This window comes from Xylocopa sonorina, chromosome 2 (assembly GCF_050948175.1).
Source record: "Xylocopa sonorina isolate GNS202 chromosome 2, iyXylSono1_principal, whole genome shotgun sequence".
Taxonomy (NCBI): Eukaryota; Metazoa; Arthropoda; class Insecta; order Hymenoptera; family Apidae; genus Xylocopa; species Xylocopa sonorina.
In genome coordinates this window covers 10580465-10597550 of record NC_135194.1, presented here as the reverse complement: position 1 = coordinate 10597550, position 17086 = coordinate 10580465, and the positions used below count along the sequence as shown (strand labels likewise).

The 17086-nt window shown below is 44.7% G+C and overlaps 3 protein-coding genes across 4 annotated transcripts in view; 1 reads left to right on the top strand and 2 right to left on the bottom strand.

The window, feature by feature from the left end:
* Ikkbeta (inhibitor of nuclear factor kappa B kinase subunit beta) overlaps positions 1-17086 on the top strand; it is a 575876-nt gene that overhangs the window by 109261 nt on the left and 449529 nt on the right. The window lies entirely within an intron of this gene.
* On the bottom strand, positions 10046-10662 carry LOC143433366 (uncharacterized). Its single transcript, XM_076910700.1, has one exon. The coding sequence runs from the start codon at positions 10660-10662 to the stop codon at positions 10138-10140; it is 525 nt and encodes a 174-aa protein (XP_076766815.1). The 3' UTR covers positions 10046-10137.
* Positions 10774-17086, bottom strand: part of LOC143433363 (uncharacterized) — a 310410-nt gene continuing 304097 nt past the window's right edge. For both annotated transcript variants that reach the window (XM_076910695.1, XM_076910696.1), the window contains one exon: positions 10774-12438. In XM_076910695.1, the coding sequence (XP_076766810.1) occupies positions 10774-12438 (1665 nt within the window). The remainder of the gene's footprint in view (positions 12439-17086) is intronic.

Genomic DNA, 17086 nt, shown 5'->3' with positions numbered 1-17086 from the left:
ACGATCGGTGTTCAGCCGCCACGACAGTGGCGAAGAAGAGGTCGATGGAGGAATCGTGCTTGGTTTCTTTTTAATAATATATTATACACTTTATTAAAGATTCAATATGTATATATATATAAGTGGGAGAAAACGGTATCGTATAGGCGATGAACGTTTCTTATACGATCTATCTTCGGAAGTGTATTTACATACGGAGTCGAAACGACTCTGATTGTCGCCCACGGTAACGACGCCGATTCCTCGAACGTGAACACTCCTGTGCCAAGATTACATTGTAACGGTAACGTTAAATTATACAAACGACTCTGCGTGAACTCTAGTACTAGCTGTGCTGAAGGTAAATGCGGTGACAGTGAAAGAATTCGTTGTTCCGATTTAAAAAACAGTTAACCAGCTACAAAGGTCTTTGACATCGGAACAAGTGAAAATAATAATAAATTAAATCATTTTTTAGAGTATTTCGTGGTCAAATAAATATATAAGATCGTTAAGTTGTTACGTCCCAGTAATTTTCAATGATTCATTGGTTTATTTTTTTAACGATATTTGTCGTAACTGAACAGTAATATTGAAATGAAATGACCCATGTTTCAAGTTTTAATATTTTCATACTTTATTATGAAATTATAATTCCTACTTCTTGTAACATTCAGATTAAAAATTTCATTTTGCATTGAGGAATGAGATATATAAAACTATCTACGAACCATATCTTTAAAAATGGTATAATATAATAAAAATTTCTATGTAACCATGATATTTATTTCTTACTTTACGTGCGCGATTCTATTTAAAAATGTTGTATTCCTGTAGCAATTTCTTCAAAAATACATCCTACTACAAGAATTTAAATTTGAGACTCTCAATGCTTATAGGTCAGAGCTTTACATTCTTCAGCACAGTTGGTACAATTTTACAAGATTATCGAACGCTACAAAGTGGTACCAATTAATATACAGACATACTTGAAAAACTCTCTACTAATTTTCGATTCAAAAGAGGAAAAGATTGTTTCTCGCGATCCAGCTTGGCTCTTTCGCAATTGCTTCTATAGTACCACTATCTTCCACTAGAAATTTCTTTTAATCACAAAAAATATCAATTTGTTTTAAGACCAATTCAAAGTGACGGTGTAAACAATGAAAAAAGAAAGCACGAGAGCACAAAGTTTATCGAAACGTGCTATCCGTGGGTTACATCAGTGTCGCCCTAGGCATAGTCTCCTATCAGTTTCGTGACGCGACGGAACAGCAGAAAACAACCCCTTATTACTCGAGGCTCGAAGACGCCTCGACGTTACTTAGCATAGGAATTAATTATTCGAGTAGAATTAGCAGCTTGAAAATACTTTAAGCAGTTTTTTTTTAAGGATGCATATTGCTTTCTCAATAAGGCTCCGCTATGCTTTACACGAATGTACAATGTATGTCCACGCGTATGTTGGCTCTCTTTGGCCGGCTGATCCTCCGACTTGAAACTCGTCTCCTTTTCCCATCACTCTCACGTTGGAGCTTCGCGAATCTTTTAATTTCCCCCCTTTTTTTTTGAAAGTCGGAAAACGATTCAGAGTGCACAAGATTGAAGATCGCAGATGGACATCGAAGTCAGCCGCTACCGCGTAGACAGACTAGCCGTAGTTCTTCCTTTTTCCAGAGTATTCGTGGTACGTGCCTCATTCTTCGTTTCGAAATTAGAGGAGTCGACGAGAGATCTCTGTACGACCGTGAGAATTTGCGAATTTCTAGATATTCCGACAGGTGTCGTATAATTTTGTACGAATTGCATTTCTTTTTGCGGATGAACTGTATCTGTTTGTTTAGCAGTGGTACCTGACGCTTAGCGGCCTCGTGGAAAGTACGCAAAGTTCGATGCCTCGTAGAGATTAGTTTGGAGAAACTCTGGAACCGAGGAAGAACTCGAGCTGGTCTATCGCACGCGAAAGGAACGTGAATGAATCGTGCGCATAGATACGAGTTTACGCGCCGTTACGGCCAGGCGCGGTAGTACTGGATACGTCGTACATTTGAAACACAAGTCGATCTCGTAAAAGTAAAACGATAGGCCTTACAAACTATCGGCGTTAAATTTTTGTACAATAATTTAATATTCGTGACAGGATTAATTTACTCGATTTTCGTCCCTACGTCACCCACGTCGAATCACCATTCTTTCCTTCTCTCTTTCCTCTCCTTTTGCCTATCTTCGAGACGTGTCGATTGACTAGCAACACGATACGATGCAACTCGCTTAATTAATCATCCTCTCTCTCTCTCTCTCTCACCTCCGCGCGGTACGACAGTCATATCGTAAAATATACAATTTTCTTCGTTCATCTTTGTTATAATAGAGTAACGCTCTTTCCTCTTTTCATTTTCTTCCCTCGGCTATCTACAACACTTGACGCAACATTTACAATATATTTCGCAGATTCGATCGCGGAGGGCACTGACGAACGACGCCGGAAGTTCCGCTCCGGGCGCGCGCCCCTCGTGCCTCCCAACACTCGCTCCTCTGGCGTCGACTTACTTCCTCGCGTCGAAAGATTCTCGCGTCGCTTAAAAAATAAGATCTGATATATCTAGTGTTGACTTATCGCTACGTTAATTTCTCAGTTGCCTCGAGCCGATCCCGGGCGTCTAATCGGGACCACAGCGCGCCCCTAAATCGAGATACACGCTTGACTCGTTACTTCGTGGTATGTATCGTAGCTATAGAATCGTAGCCAGTGGCAAATTCTTGAAAGAGATGAAACATCTGAAAGTTTCAAACGGAAACTGAAGTTTCAATTTTTCTCGAAAGTCCAGCTCATATTTTAACTCATTCTACGCTTTTTTCTGACAGATTTTTAGTTAAATAATGATTCCAAATTATTCTACGAAGAGACGCAGGAAACACTAATAAAAGAATTTATTCTTTGCTTACAGAATCTCGCAGAAGAGCTGTTCTCTGTAAAAGGCGGCAGTTTTTGAAATTCTAAAACTTGGCGGCCACGATGAACCGGCAATTTTGAAGTCTGAGAGTTTGCTCCTTCGCTGATACTGATCATGCGTGATAGTTTCTTCGTGCTTTGTTGGCAAAGGTGTATCGATCACTTACGGACGCGCTGTACATTGGATAATGATACAAGTAGTTTCTCCATCGTACAACACAAACACTTTAGGGGTGTATCGCGAACACGTATCATCGTTTCGTTTCTCCGCGCGCGTCGTTTAACTTCCACGCGTTTGCTGTCGAATTTTTGGTATATTCTCGACATTTTGGACGATCGATAAGACGTGTTCGCGGTTTAATATGTTTTACACGACGCACCGCAGTCAAGACTGAACACAAACGAATTCTAGGTACGAAAGAGCTCTCTGTTAAATAATAAAACGCTCGATGTACAAAGAAGAACGGTTCTGATACAAATGTTACTGTTTAAACGCCGTGGAATCACGCGTTCTATGTTAATTATATAAAGAGAGACTGGTTATACAAATCAGGGACGGGGATTTAACGTCGATCCCAGCATGGAACTGTTTCGCTGGCGTTTTCGAACTCCAGCCTCTGCGTGCGCTACCATTTTGTGCGAGTACCTTGGAAACTTATTCAAATTACCAACAAGGTATCGATCGTATACAATATGTCAACACATCTTCCTAGAAGTACGTACAGATATATTAAAAAATATTTCCGTAAATTGGTTACTTATCATTAATTATTCTTATCTATTTGACAACCTTGCGCGACGCAACGCTGTGGAATTCTATTAAACGAAATTTCGTAACATCCTGCTTCCGTTTTAAAATAAATAAAACGAGTGATTAAAAGGAATCCTTACGGTTCTAATAAAGAATAATGTCATTTATGTTGTAAATTACAAGATAAGAAGTCGAGTAGACGGTATTAAGAGAGAGATTTCGAATCTTATATCGCGATATATCTTTAAACTTAAATATTAAATATTTAATTTCGATCTTTACTCCTTTTCTCTTTCATCGAGCAGTATCTATATACTTTTCTTTCTTTTTTCTTGCGAGAAGACGATCTGCGTTCAATTGGCACGGAATCAGTTAGAATCGCATGTTAAATCGAGCACTCTGCTAAGTATCAAGTAGAAAACGAGAACAAGATACAAACGAGACTTTTCATTTTCATAAATAGCGTTTCCTTTTTTGTGCACAATAAATGCCCTTCGATAATTTATTATACCTCTTATCATTAGTCATCGATATACGCCGTCGCATGTCAACGCATCACTTTTTCCAGCGCGCTCGTTACATCACGAATAGATCGAATAAGTTTTTAAGTAAACCTCCACAATTTAAACGATAATATCACTATATAATATAGAAAGAGTATATTCGTAGATTTTTATGAAGTACTAGTTTAGTAATGGAAAATAGGTTAGAATAAATAGAAGGACATACAAGATAGAATGAAAGACTCGTAACCTACGTCCAGGGTGCGTTAGTCATTTAAGTTACGATGGCACTTAATTTTTTTACTAGCTTATTTAAAATTTTCAATTTCAACGATCCCGCGAAAGAATTTAAGCTCGATTTATTTTGAGAATCATTCGTTGCAAGGTAATAAATAACGAGGCGTCGTATCAATTTCCGCGTCGATCACGTAACTTAACCACTAGCCGTATCGATATCATAAAATACCAAATTTATCATTCAACAATTTCGATTGTTCGACGTCACTTAAATATCAACGCGATAATTTTCATTCGTTCGCGCTCCACCCGGTTACGTTACGAATTATTTTTTAACAAATTCGCTGGAACATTTCATAATTTCGTCGATCAAAGTAAAACGATCAAGCTTCGAGCGGGTTACAAGTAAAATACAGAAGATAAACGAAAACGTTACGTATCGATGCCCACGGTTTTCCTACCTCGAACAGAACTCCTCCAACGGCTCGAAAAATAATGGAATCGTTCGAACGAATAAAATTGACGGTCAGGTTTTCGAGTTAATGAATAATCTATCGGCGTTGGCTGTTTTTTTTTTCTCGTCCGTTTCGTTTAATACACGGCACGGGGTAGATACTGAATGTTTAAAAGCTACTTGTTGCAAACGGAAATACGAGAACGCCTGGTCGAGGTGTTCGTTCGTTCGCGGATGGATCGTTTCAATGGCGAAGCGTTCGCCAGCGTCCTTTTTCGTTCGCCATCGTCGAGATCCCAATCCGACGCGCTTATTACCGTGTCGTCGCATTTCCGGTTACGGATTTTCGCATCGAACGAACGCACACGTTGTTTGTCAACTCGATTAGCGTTTCGAGATTTGCGGGGAACGGAACTTCGCGAAATTATTCGGGACGCGTCAGGTTTCACGTGAGGTAGTCTCTGAATTTGTGACGGACGCGGCCTGGGGCTTAGGGGTGAAATTGCGTCGCGAACTTCGCGTTGTCCCGCGATTTCGTGGGGTGGATTTTAACGCGCGCGTTACCTTTGATACTGTCGACGGGGGAAACTAATCTTTTATGATATGTCTCTGGTAATTTTCAGGATATCATTCGAACAGAGGGATACGAATTGAAGTGGCGTTCGTTAGTCTCTGGCAGCGCTAGATTGTTTCCAATTGTTTTTTTCTTTCATACGAATTTTCGTTACGAGTAATACGTACACTCGAGATGCATAAAAACATCAGTTAAATTAGTAGATTCGTATGAGAATATATTAAATAATGTATTAAAAGTTTCTATGGAAAGATCGATTGGTAAAAATGAGTATCTCGATGAGATAACAGGAAGAAATCTTAATTCCTCTCTGACTGACAGAATACCAACGCGAATATATTGTGTTTCGCTCGAAAATCTATTTAAACAACTCAAAAGCGAACACGCTATTTCGAAAGTATTTATAAAACGAACCCTTCCTCATTAATTCACGGAATACGATATTCCAAAGATTAGAACCATCTTCCACGATTCTAAAACCCTTTCACTAGCTTCTATCGAGTACCCTTTAAATTCCATTACAATCACGACTAACCAAAAACTGCCTACCGTCCATGTAAATCGACTAAACCGAAAATTCCTTGCGTTTAGCACGACACATGGATCCACCAAAGAAATTCACCGGTACAACACGATCGAGGAATCGTCGCGAACAACGGACAATCGAGGATCGTCGATTACTGTTTTCTCGAGGTGCGTGCAGGATAATGAAGAAAAATGTAACGAAACTCGACGAGCATCGATCGGAAGCTGGCAGGTGTGGGCGAGCGACGCGAAATCCTGCGGGGCCGCCAGGGGAATTGTCCTCGCGATTATCGAACCAGGAGAGAGTCGAGCGAAATCTCTCTGCTCGGAAACGCGGGTATCGTTCGATCGTGAGGCGGATCGCGTCGGATTTTCTCCTTTTTCACCGTGCAACGGCTCGCGAGTGGCTCGAGACCTATTCCGGAATCGAAGCTCGTCCAGAGGCCGGAGTTGGAATTCAGGCTTCCACGCGGCCGTTGAACAGCGCGCCTGGGAGTCGATTCAAGGTGCAGTCACCTTTCCCGACGCGGGGCGACCGTGGAATTCCTCTGGGTACACTCGCCCGGGAAAATAATCCCGTCGCCGTGAGCGCCGCGTCTTTTTCCACCTCCGTGGACCAGCGTCCGCCGATTAACTTCCCTCAAAGAGACACGTACACGTAGGTGTCCCTCGAATCGCGCCAAGTCGCGAGTAACGCGGTTCTGAATTGCGACAGCCCTCGAGTAACACGGAATTTCGATTAATAGTAACACTTAGCGCTTCAGATCGTTTTAAAAAATACTTCTCACCGAGTCGAATGTAATTTCTGTAGAAACTGAGATTGGGTAGTTTAAAATTATTTCTTGTCACACGTGCGACGATATCTAACTTTGCGTCTCTTTCGATCGCAGGAAACATACATTTCATATGGCGAATTTATAAAAATCGAGACATTAAAAGAACCTGACTTAACTCAAACAATAGTTTATCGATGTTCGAAGTAGTAATCAATAATGTTCAATCGAGTCGAGGGACAATTGACACCCAGACCTCTGCGCAACGAAACAGAAACGAGCACCCTAACCAATTCGAGCCCCGATCGATATCGAATTCGAACGATCGCGATTGAATCGCGCGCACAGTGCCCTCGAAATATTCGACGAAGCGCGGATAGGGTTTTGCGTTCGGTTACTCGTGCGAGTACCGTGTCCTGGCAATCGATATCCGCGAAGGGTACGACGAACCGAGAAACGTTTAAACTTCGCCGCGAATCCTTTACAAATATGAGGTATTTCTCCTTGGTAAAAATTGTGCGGTTGAACTCGGTAAAGCGAACTTTAACTTGAAAGCGGTGAACGCGGTGCGGAAGCAAACATTCGAAGATAGAAAGGGACTTGTCCGGACAGTTCGATCCGCGCTTACGAACGGGGTGGCCGTGCACCCTCGCGCGGACGAGACGTTGGCCTATTCTTAAATTATGATAAATCGAGACGGCGTGACGGTGAACCGGTGCCGTGCCTCTGTATATTGGCGTTTCGTTTCACAAAATAAAATTCGATCGTTTAGAATATGCAGAACGTTCAGCGACAGCTACCAGACCGTTTAAGGGATGATTTCAGGTGCTAGAATAAGACGAGGATAAAGAATAATGAAGTTGCGTGTTTGAGGCTTTAGATTCTTGATGATGATTGCTTGAAAATCAGTCGAAGTATTCTTGAACCTTAAAAATTGTCCTGTAAAATTTGTTTTTCGTGTCAAAGTTCTAGTAGAAATTCAATATTTTATATAGTTTTTGTGGTTTTCAGAAACCAATAAAGGGTTTATGTATTACGTCTGAGGATTCCAGATGGCGAACAAAAATGGTAAAGTCTAATTATCAACTCAGCAATTTTATTGTTCCTGATTATTGTCTTATCTTGTTTTGTAAAATCAACCCTTAAATTTTTTCCCAACTGTCGTCGAATATTCTGCGCATATATATTCATATATATATGTGTGTGTGTGTGTGTGTGTGTGTGTGTGTGTACTTATACGAATATATATATATATAGATGTAATTCTATATTAAACGAGAATACGTCTCTTATGATACACGTTATAGTTTAGCTTTCCATAAACGAAAGCGTTTCAATAGTTCAATTTCTCCAACGCGTCCACCCTCTGACAGCAGAAAATCAGGGTCTCTTGGTGAACGCTCGATTGCATTGCGAGCTGTCGTTCAACCGGTGCGATCAGAATGTAACGCGGTACAAAAGGTAGATTCGACGCGTACTTTGTTTCGATTCTAAAGCTGCGCGTCAAAAAATTGATGTAAAAAAATTGGAAAATTTAGCGAGTCCTACTTCCTGTCGCTCGTTAATCGAAATTCTCGTTTCGATTACGCTTAGAAACGACGAACTGAGAACGGAATGGCCAAACGAAACCGCCTTGCGGCGGATTCGAAATTGAAATTTAAGAACTCATCAATTAATTGCATACGAATGAGGATTCGAAAGAGCGCGGGGGGTAGTTTGTTGCCATTTTGAATGGTCGAAGATCAAGTTGACGATCGAGTTTTACTTTCGCGAAAGTATTCCACCCGGTTGAGGGCGGTTCGTTATACATTTACGGTCCAGATTCGTGAAGGATAGGAGAATACTCAATCGAGCGATTATTCTCGGCAGTCGACTGGTCGAGGTTACTTTCGAGCTTGGAAATTCCTTTGATTCTTATCACGTGGCTCGCGTAACGATACGTTATCGAACATTTGGATCGTCTCTTATCCAGTACAACAGCGGTACTCCTGTTGCGGTTCAGGCATGATTAAGCGATCGACTTCGCGCGGCATCTTCAAATAGACGAGCGTAATTACGAACTTTTCGCATGAGCGTTCGCTTGATACAAATCGTACTCAGAATAGAAGTTCCACAAACGTATTCCTCGGCTTGTTTCCGATACAATCGAGTCTGGAAATTATTTTCGTAACAATTTACAAAGCCACCTTTTTGATTCTCTTCAAGGGTAGTATACATATGTTTAAAGGGGTTGGAGGCTCGACTTTTGCTCGAATAACGTGTAAAATATAAAAGTACAAGTACAAAGTCGTCTAACGCTACGCCAATAAATACGAAGTGTATATATATATGTATATATTTAATAAAACCCGTAGGAATGCGATACAAGAAAATATTGAAATCCCTAATAGAGTATTCTGAATACGATTTCCAGACCTTGTTTTCAAGTTACTCGCTTTCTAAGGCGCTTGAAAATTCACGGTACGGCTCCCACCGATTCAACGATCAATTAATTACGATACGATTCCTATAACGTTTGCAGTAACGACGACGAAAGCGATCGCAGCCAACGACGTCCCCTTCCTGGACTGTTCGAATTGCATTTAAGTCTCGAACCATCAACTTTCATCCCCTATTCCGATTACAGCTGTCCAGTATCTTCAGGCTGTGGACAGTGAACGTCACCGATTACGCCTCGAACACACGTGGTTTCCCGTTCAAGATGAGAACGATCGTCTCGCGGTTGCACCCGGAGAACCGTTGCCGCGAGCGTCCATCGCTCTTGCACCCACTGCTCGTTTGGGGTGGTACTTCACGGACGTTACACACGCGCGTATCCTCGATCCATCTCGTCCTTGGAGCATGCACTACACGCGCGTCTAACCATTTCGACAGGGTCACAACGTCCAGCGAAACGTTGCACGCTAATTCTGGTTCCTCCTCCAGTTCCCTCCTGCTCTCAACAGATCGTCGCACCTCGAACGAACCGTCGTTTTCATTAAAATAACAGCCACGTTCCGGTTAGGAACGCAACTGTGCGTCGAGGATGACGCGTTACCGCGATACGCAACGCGGCAACGGAGCGTTGCGTTCGAGCGTTGCTCGTTGATCTCAGCAAAGACTGGCAAACTGATGACATGGAATGTGTCGATCGATCACTCGTTGGTGCAATTTAATTCGACGCTCGTAGTCAGTCTTCGATTCGATAACAGCCGCGAGCCAGCCAATTCCATCGCGGTTGCTCCTACGACCGTTTAGTCGCGCGTTCATCCCTCCCGGACGAGGAACCCAAAACGCGCGTCTACCTCGATGATCCCACCAGCCGTTGGAGCACTGATCAACGTTCAGTCTTCGATTCAATTCACTCGATCCGTTACCCATCGTCCACGCGAGGTCTCCGCGCGCGTCTTTACGCGCGATACGTCCCGATCTCGCCCATGTCCATCCCGTCGCGCATCTCCATCTCCATCTGCAGCTCCCTGTGCTTGTCGGTCCGATGGGGCGCGGATTGCACGGCCGCGTCGCGATCGCGGCTCCTCTCGCGCGACGAGAATCTCTCCTTCTCGCGGGGGAAATGGTGGTACTGGTGGGCCGCGTGACCGTTGATGGGCAACGTGGGGTAGGAGGACTGGGCGCAGGTGGACTGGTGCCGCGACGGTAGCGGCGGTGGCCCGTGGTGGTGTCCTGGGATGCCGTTCTGCAGCCTCGCGTCGCTCTGCTGCGCCCTGTCCGAGGGTTTGTCCGCGTCGCGGGACGACAGATGGGATGACTGCTGCTGCGTGCGGCGTAGTGACTGGTTCGAGTAGTGCAATCGTGCGCTGGCCGTGGGGCAGTTGTCGCCGGCGACGCTCAACGGCGTGGAGCCGTCCTCCGCGTGGCCAGCTGGACGATGACCGGACGTGCCAGAGTTGGGCAGCGTACCTGGACGGCGCATCTGGCGTGCCGTCTCGCCGTCGATGTAGGTGAATCCCTCGGCGAGGGTGGTGCTGCCGTGGGGCAGGAACCAAACGCCGCCGGTTCCAGGGCTCGCCGCCCGAAGTTCTAGCTACAGTTCCGTCACTGGTATGGGCTTGATGCCCGCCGCTATCTGCGAGTGTTGTTGCTGTTGTTGCTGCTGCTGCTGTTGCAGCTGTTGCTGTTGGAGATACGGATGGTGGTGGTGGGACGGGAGCTGCTGCGACTGGGATTGCTGATGTGGATGATGGTGGTGAGACGCGGGTCGAACCATGTACTCGTCATCGGAGTAGGTCTTTTGATACTCGTGCTCTTTACGAGAGATACCACGGTTGCTCCATTTGTAGTCCTTCAGAGCGTCCCTGACGCGTCTGCGGCATTTGTAGTAGATGATCAGGACCAAGCCGGTGAGCAGAGCTAGGCCAGCCGCGCACAGGGTCGCTAATAATGCTTGCTTCCTAGGGTCAGAGAAGGCGCAGCCTAGTTCGACGGGTGTCATGCCTTTTATAGGCTTCCCTTTCGATTCTGGTGGCTCCGTGCATAATACTGGACTGGAGTTCCTTGGGACGAGGACCTCGGATAGCCAGAGAAGGCTGCAGTCGCAGACCAGGGGATTCTCGCTTAGATCCAGCCGGCGTAATTCGTTCCAGGCGACCAGGGACTCGGAAAATCCGGTGAACGCGTTGTCGCGTAGTATCAAGTGGCGTAAGTTTGGTAGACCCGCGAGGGAGCCGTCCTCCATTGTAGTGAGTCGTTTGTTACTGTTCAATACGAGGGTCTCCAGATTGGCGTTGTCTGAGAACGCGCCTCGTTCCACGGTGGTTAACAACTTCGCTGCGGATATGTCTAGTTTCTTCAGCTTGGACAGGCCTTGAAAAGCGCCTGCTCGCAACGTTGTGAAGAAGTTCTGTCCCAAGGTGAGCTCTTCCAGTCGAGGAAGAACCGCCAGCTGCTTGGTGGGTACTTCTCGCAGCTTGTTTCCGTCCAGTTCTAACGTGCGCAGAGCGTTCAATCCGCGGAAGGCGCCATCGCTGATCTCGTCCAAACCGGCGCCAGTGATGTCCAACACGGTCAACTGTTCGAGCCCTTTGAACGCGTCGTCCGGAAGCGACGAGAACGCGTTCCAGCCTATGTGCAGCTCGGCAAGAGCGTTCAATGGCGCCAATGCTGGCGAAGGAATGGTCCTCAGTTGATTATCGTCGAGATGGAGCACTCTCAGCGTGCCCAGCTTTTGAAACGCGCCGGGTTCCACCTTCGATATCCGGTTCTTGCCCAAGTCCAGCTCCTCCAGCTTCGACAACGACGCGAACAGACCGTTCTTCAGGCTCTCCAGGTAGTTGTCGCGCAGATTCAGCACGGTTAGCGACTTCAGTCCTTGGAACGTCTTCTCGTTTAGCGCTGAGATCTTGTTGTGTCTGAGATGGAGCTCGACCAGTTGCTTCTGCGCGTCGAAACTCCCGTTTGGTATGGTGAACAGATGATTGCTCGACAGGTCGACGTTCTTCAGGTCCCCGTAGAATTGGAACGCGGCAGCGTCTACGATTTTTATCCGGTTCTCCTTCAGCACTATCCGCTGGATGCTGGGGTTCAAGGCGATCGGTATCACGTCCAGGTTCGCGCCTATGCAGGACACCACGAGGTTGTCGTCGTCGCAGATGCAACCGTTTGGACAGATCGCGGCTGTGCCCAGCGCGAACAGACCAGTCAGGAGCAGCAATCTCAGCAACGCTGTCGACACGATCACAGCGCACCGTGGCTGAAAATGACAAAGACATTTTTTAATTATTAACTTAGAAAATTGGAAAATTGATAGATCAGTAAATTGTGAGCAAATGTTTGAATATCTCTTAGAACTTGCAGGGATGTCTGTACGCAACATCTGGAGATTAATATTTGTGTCTACGTTGAGGTGTTGAGATAATCCAAGAAAAAATTGACTGGTTCGAGACATAGAATCTCTCTCGAGGATTCGCAATTAGAAGCGACTGGTTCGAGTCGCAGCTGACGCGTTATCTAATCTTCCAGGTGGCAAGTCGATGTTCACGGAGTGGCGGAGATTCGTTGGGCGTAATAAATTATCGCGAGTCCCCCGGAGAGTTCGACGCGCGGCAGGTCGGAAGAAAGCGGCCAGTCGGCGTTGAATGCCACGTGAAATTAGTCGCGCTGTTAAACCTGTGCACGTTAATCCGTGGACGATGCTCGTGGAACGCACATGTGTACGCGTCTCGTCGACACGGTTGCGACGTGTCAGCTGTATTAAAGCTGGAAAACGTGGCGCGTCATTAGGAAGGGATTATGCAGTCGCAATACCGAACTTAGCTGCGAGGCGCACTTGACTCCGTTACTCGCAGTTCCCCCCTTTCAGCCGTCGTTTAACGAATAGAGGCCCCCGAATTTGCTTTGATATTATTTATTCGAGCATTGCCGTTTGCTTCGCGGCAATACGCGCGTGGAAATCGCGTCGTCGGCGCGCGGACCAATTGGTGACGCGCTTCTGGACGCTCTGCACACACGATATCTCTGAGGCTTCTTATCAGCCATATTGAACTGTCGATCACTTCTTATTTAATTAATATTCTAATCTAAACTGAGAGATTAAACAAAAACAAAGACGAATACTTGAATATGACAATATAACTATTAAGAATCCTCACGACACCTCTTCTAACTGTTCTCAAAATCTCGCAAGCATCCCCAAGCAACGAGCAAAGAAATCGTAAACACCTCTCTGTTCTAAAACTATTATCTACCAGTTAAAAGAACATCGAGACTTCCTTCGTCGAAGAAAAAGAAAAAAAAACAGCAAAACTCCTCTCAAATATTACCCCGTAGCTCGTAGTCGTTTCCAAACAGATCGTCCAACGAATTGATTCTTAAGTCCGGGTGAGAATCTCTCCGCGCGGCCGCCTTTTCGCGCCCTAATGCGATTGAAAGTTTCTGGAGAATCGAATTCGGTAAATGGACACAAGTTTTGATTACTTTAAGGCTCGTAAGCGCCTCTCTGGGCCCTCTGGGATCAGCGTTAGGTTCGATTCCCGGTCGTTGTCGGTTGGGAAGCGGCTCGATACGATTATACACTCGACAATGGGCGGGTGGCTCGCGAGAAGGAGGCACGCCGTGTGCAACGAGACTCTTCGTGGTGCGCGTCGTCGGTTATTAGGGATGCGTTATCGACGAACCTCGACGACGACGCGAAACACGAGCCGTGCGAGACAAAGTGTTAATCAATCACAATGACAGCGGCGACAGTGACGTTTAATGGCGATAAAGGGGCGCGAAGGGTGGCTTTCGTCGCGCGACAGGGGGTCGAATAAAAGTGCACAGGTGGATCGCTGGACGGGGTGGGTTCAGAGAGGCCGCGTCTGGAAGCGGCTGACCTGCTAGAAATTATAATAGGATTAGCCTGGAGATAACGGTGATTCGGTGTTGCGTGAGTTCACGAGCATATAATTACGATGGCGTTGAGATGCTAATGGCGTATTGTGCGTTGGGTCACGGAAACAACGGGCAACGTCATACCCGGTCTGTTTGGTTAAATTATCTCGCGTTTGCCTTGTCGCAAACGTCGGAAACGATGAAATCTTCCTGGGTGTGATTTGTGTTAACGTTTCGTTGACTTTTAAATTATTTTATCGAAGTGACAGTAGCAGATGATTTGTCCAAGTTCCACTTCAAATTCAAGTATCAGTGTTTCTATTAATTGGAATAGTATGAGGAGAAAAAGAGAAAGAGGTAGTAGTAAGAAATTAGCAGATTAATAGCAGATGATTTGTAGAAGTTCTATCTCAAATTGAAGTATCAATGTTCCTGTTATTTGGAATAGTATGAGGAGAGAGAGAGAGAGAGAGGGAGTAGTAAGAAATTGAATACCTGTGTTTTAGCAATGTACGTTGTGTCTAGGATATCATGCGAATTATAAGGAAGACTGAAATCAGTACTTGATCGACGCGTTCAGTGACAAACTGGCCGTGCTACCTAATGTGAGAGTTACGTTTAGGCTTGCGGTTCTCCGGAGTTGACGTGTGGTGATTGCTGTCAGTGGAACTGTCTCTCGCAAAGCAGACGGTGCGCCTAACTGAATCTACTTACAATTAGCCGAAACGGCTGGCCCGGAATGGCCTAGTTTAACCACGACTTCGGTAGTAAGATTGACGTTCGATCCTTGAACGGAGATTCGTTGATCAGCGGCATTTTCGTGTGAAATTAGTGGTTTTAAGTTGAAGTCGATTGAATACGTGCATTCGTAATTGGTCTTCGACATGGAGCAGTTCGACGTCATTTGATTAGAAAATACTTCGCTCTTCGATTTGTAACGTTTGTCTAAATTGACAATTCAGATCTAATTTTTATTAAATAAGAGAATAACAGAGGGAGATAGAGAGTGTATTAAATTTTTTTGAGGACAAAAAATATGAAAAACGAAAGATATCAAGTACTAAGTTTATTATAGGACTCCTTTTAATTTTTATAGTTTATTCTGCAGTCTACCCGTTACACAGAGTACACACGATACGCGGTTTGCTTTCCATTATCGTGGTTTCTCGTAGCAAATATTCCGCTCTTCTTTGTTCGCTGCATTAAATGTAAAATCACGCAGTCGAATATGTCCAATGAATTATTATGTATATCAGATCGGCAATTAATCACGGTAAAAAATAATAAGCGGGCGGGAAGCTGTACGAATTCGAATTACTTTTGTCGGCCGTTCGCGAACAGCGGCAGGGAGTATTAATTCTGTTGCGCGTGGAATTACCATAAATACAATATCGGAGTGTTATCGCGATTTTATCCGATTGTCGCTGCCTTCTCACGTGCGAATTTATACGAACGCACACGACCAGCGTAATGTTTTCGATATACTTGAACAGGATAGCCGTGGCGAACAGAATAATGAAATTTGAAAAAGAAGCAAAAAAAAAAAAGGAATTAAAATAATTTAGTTATTAGTTATCTATCTTTTTTATTAATCTCTACTAATACTTAGGCAATTTATGTCAGCTCTGTATAATTATGCAGTGATTCGCGTAATTTAAATAAGTTGAACAAAAAGAGAGAGCAAAAGTTCACAATTCGGTACATCGAATCGATCGATTCTAATCAATCGTACGTAACTCAATCAGCTAAATCGTTTGAATTTCGAGAAAAGTGTCACGAATTAACAGCCACTAATTACACTGTAATTCGAATCGTTTCAGTACGTCGATCATCGACCAAAGGACGCCAGTACTAACTAATCCAACATATCGTTAATTAACGGCAAATCCAAAGCAGACGCACGGCACTTCGTGGACCTTGTCAAGTCGGCCTGATTCACGTGTCCCAGAATAATTTCCCTGGGTGTTGATATCATTCGATCCTGATTAAATCTCTCGATACGTAATAACCCTGTGGTCCATGGATGTTCCGTGGTTGTGGTGAAACAGGAACTTACAATTAGACCAAGCGCGTCGCGTTGGTCCTCGTACGCCATTCCATTCGTATGTACGAGGACGGTTTATTATACAACGTAATTAGTATCGTTGAACAACCGTTATTGACGAATTTTATCCTTTGTACAAGATTCCCGGTACAAATCCACCCCTTTCGAAATCAAATCTAGTATTTTCTGATCAAATCCACCCTTCTGTTAATTAAATATATATTAAGCTTAGTGCAATTGTTATTCCTACGTGCGAACATGTTCTTACAAAATCTGTTGAACGTTTAAAAAATCACCAATGACACAAAGTTCAGAATCTACAGATTTATTTTTATTTTGATCTTAGAAAACTACGTCGACTCTCGTTTGAATGGTTGAAAGATCGCTGAACAGCCTTCGAATCGAATATTTCGATTCGATAACTACTCAGCCAGATGTTAGTCAGGTACACACACACACACACTCGGATGCTTTTTGTTCTAATTACGCGTCGTTACGCGCAACTAATTGCCGGTAGATAACAGCGCTGAGAATACGCCGGACGTCTCGACTTATCGCTCGCACTAATCATACCCCGTGCAGAGGGTAGGTCGAAGGGGCCAGGGACCGTAGGGCGTCCGGGAGTGGGATAACGTCACGCGTACCGCTGCTTTTGGGGGTGAACGCGTCAGATTTAACTGGATGTAATTAGCGATTACAAATTACCCTTTTGTCCATTAGCATGGTCGCGATACGCGTGGCAGATTTGCGCAGCCGTCGCTGTAAATGAACATCCACTGCGCGCAGAGGCCTCCGCAACCCTCTCCCTCCTCGGTTGTCCCTCTTCTTTCGTTCGTACACGCGACTCTCTCAACCCTTCTACGTGCTTTACGCGAGTCGAATAATTCCAAGTTATCCAAGTTTGCGAATGCTGTTGGTGATATGAGTTTCTCCTTCTCTACTTGTCTAAACGTGGCTTTTGAAGGAGTGTGCGTTACCAATTAGG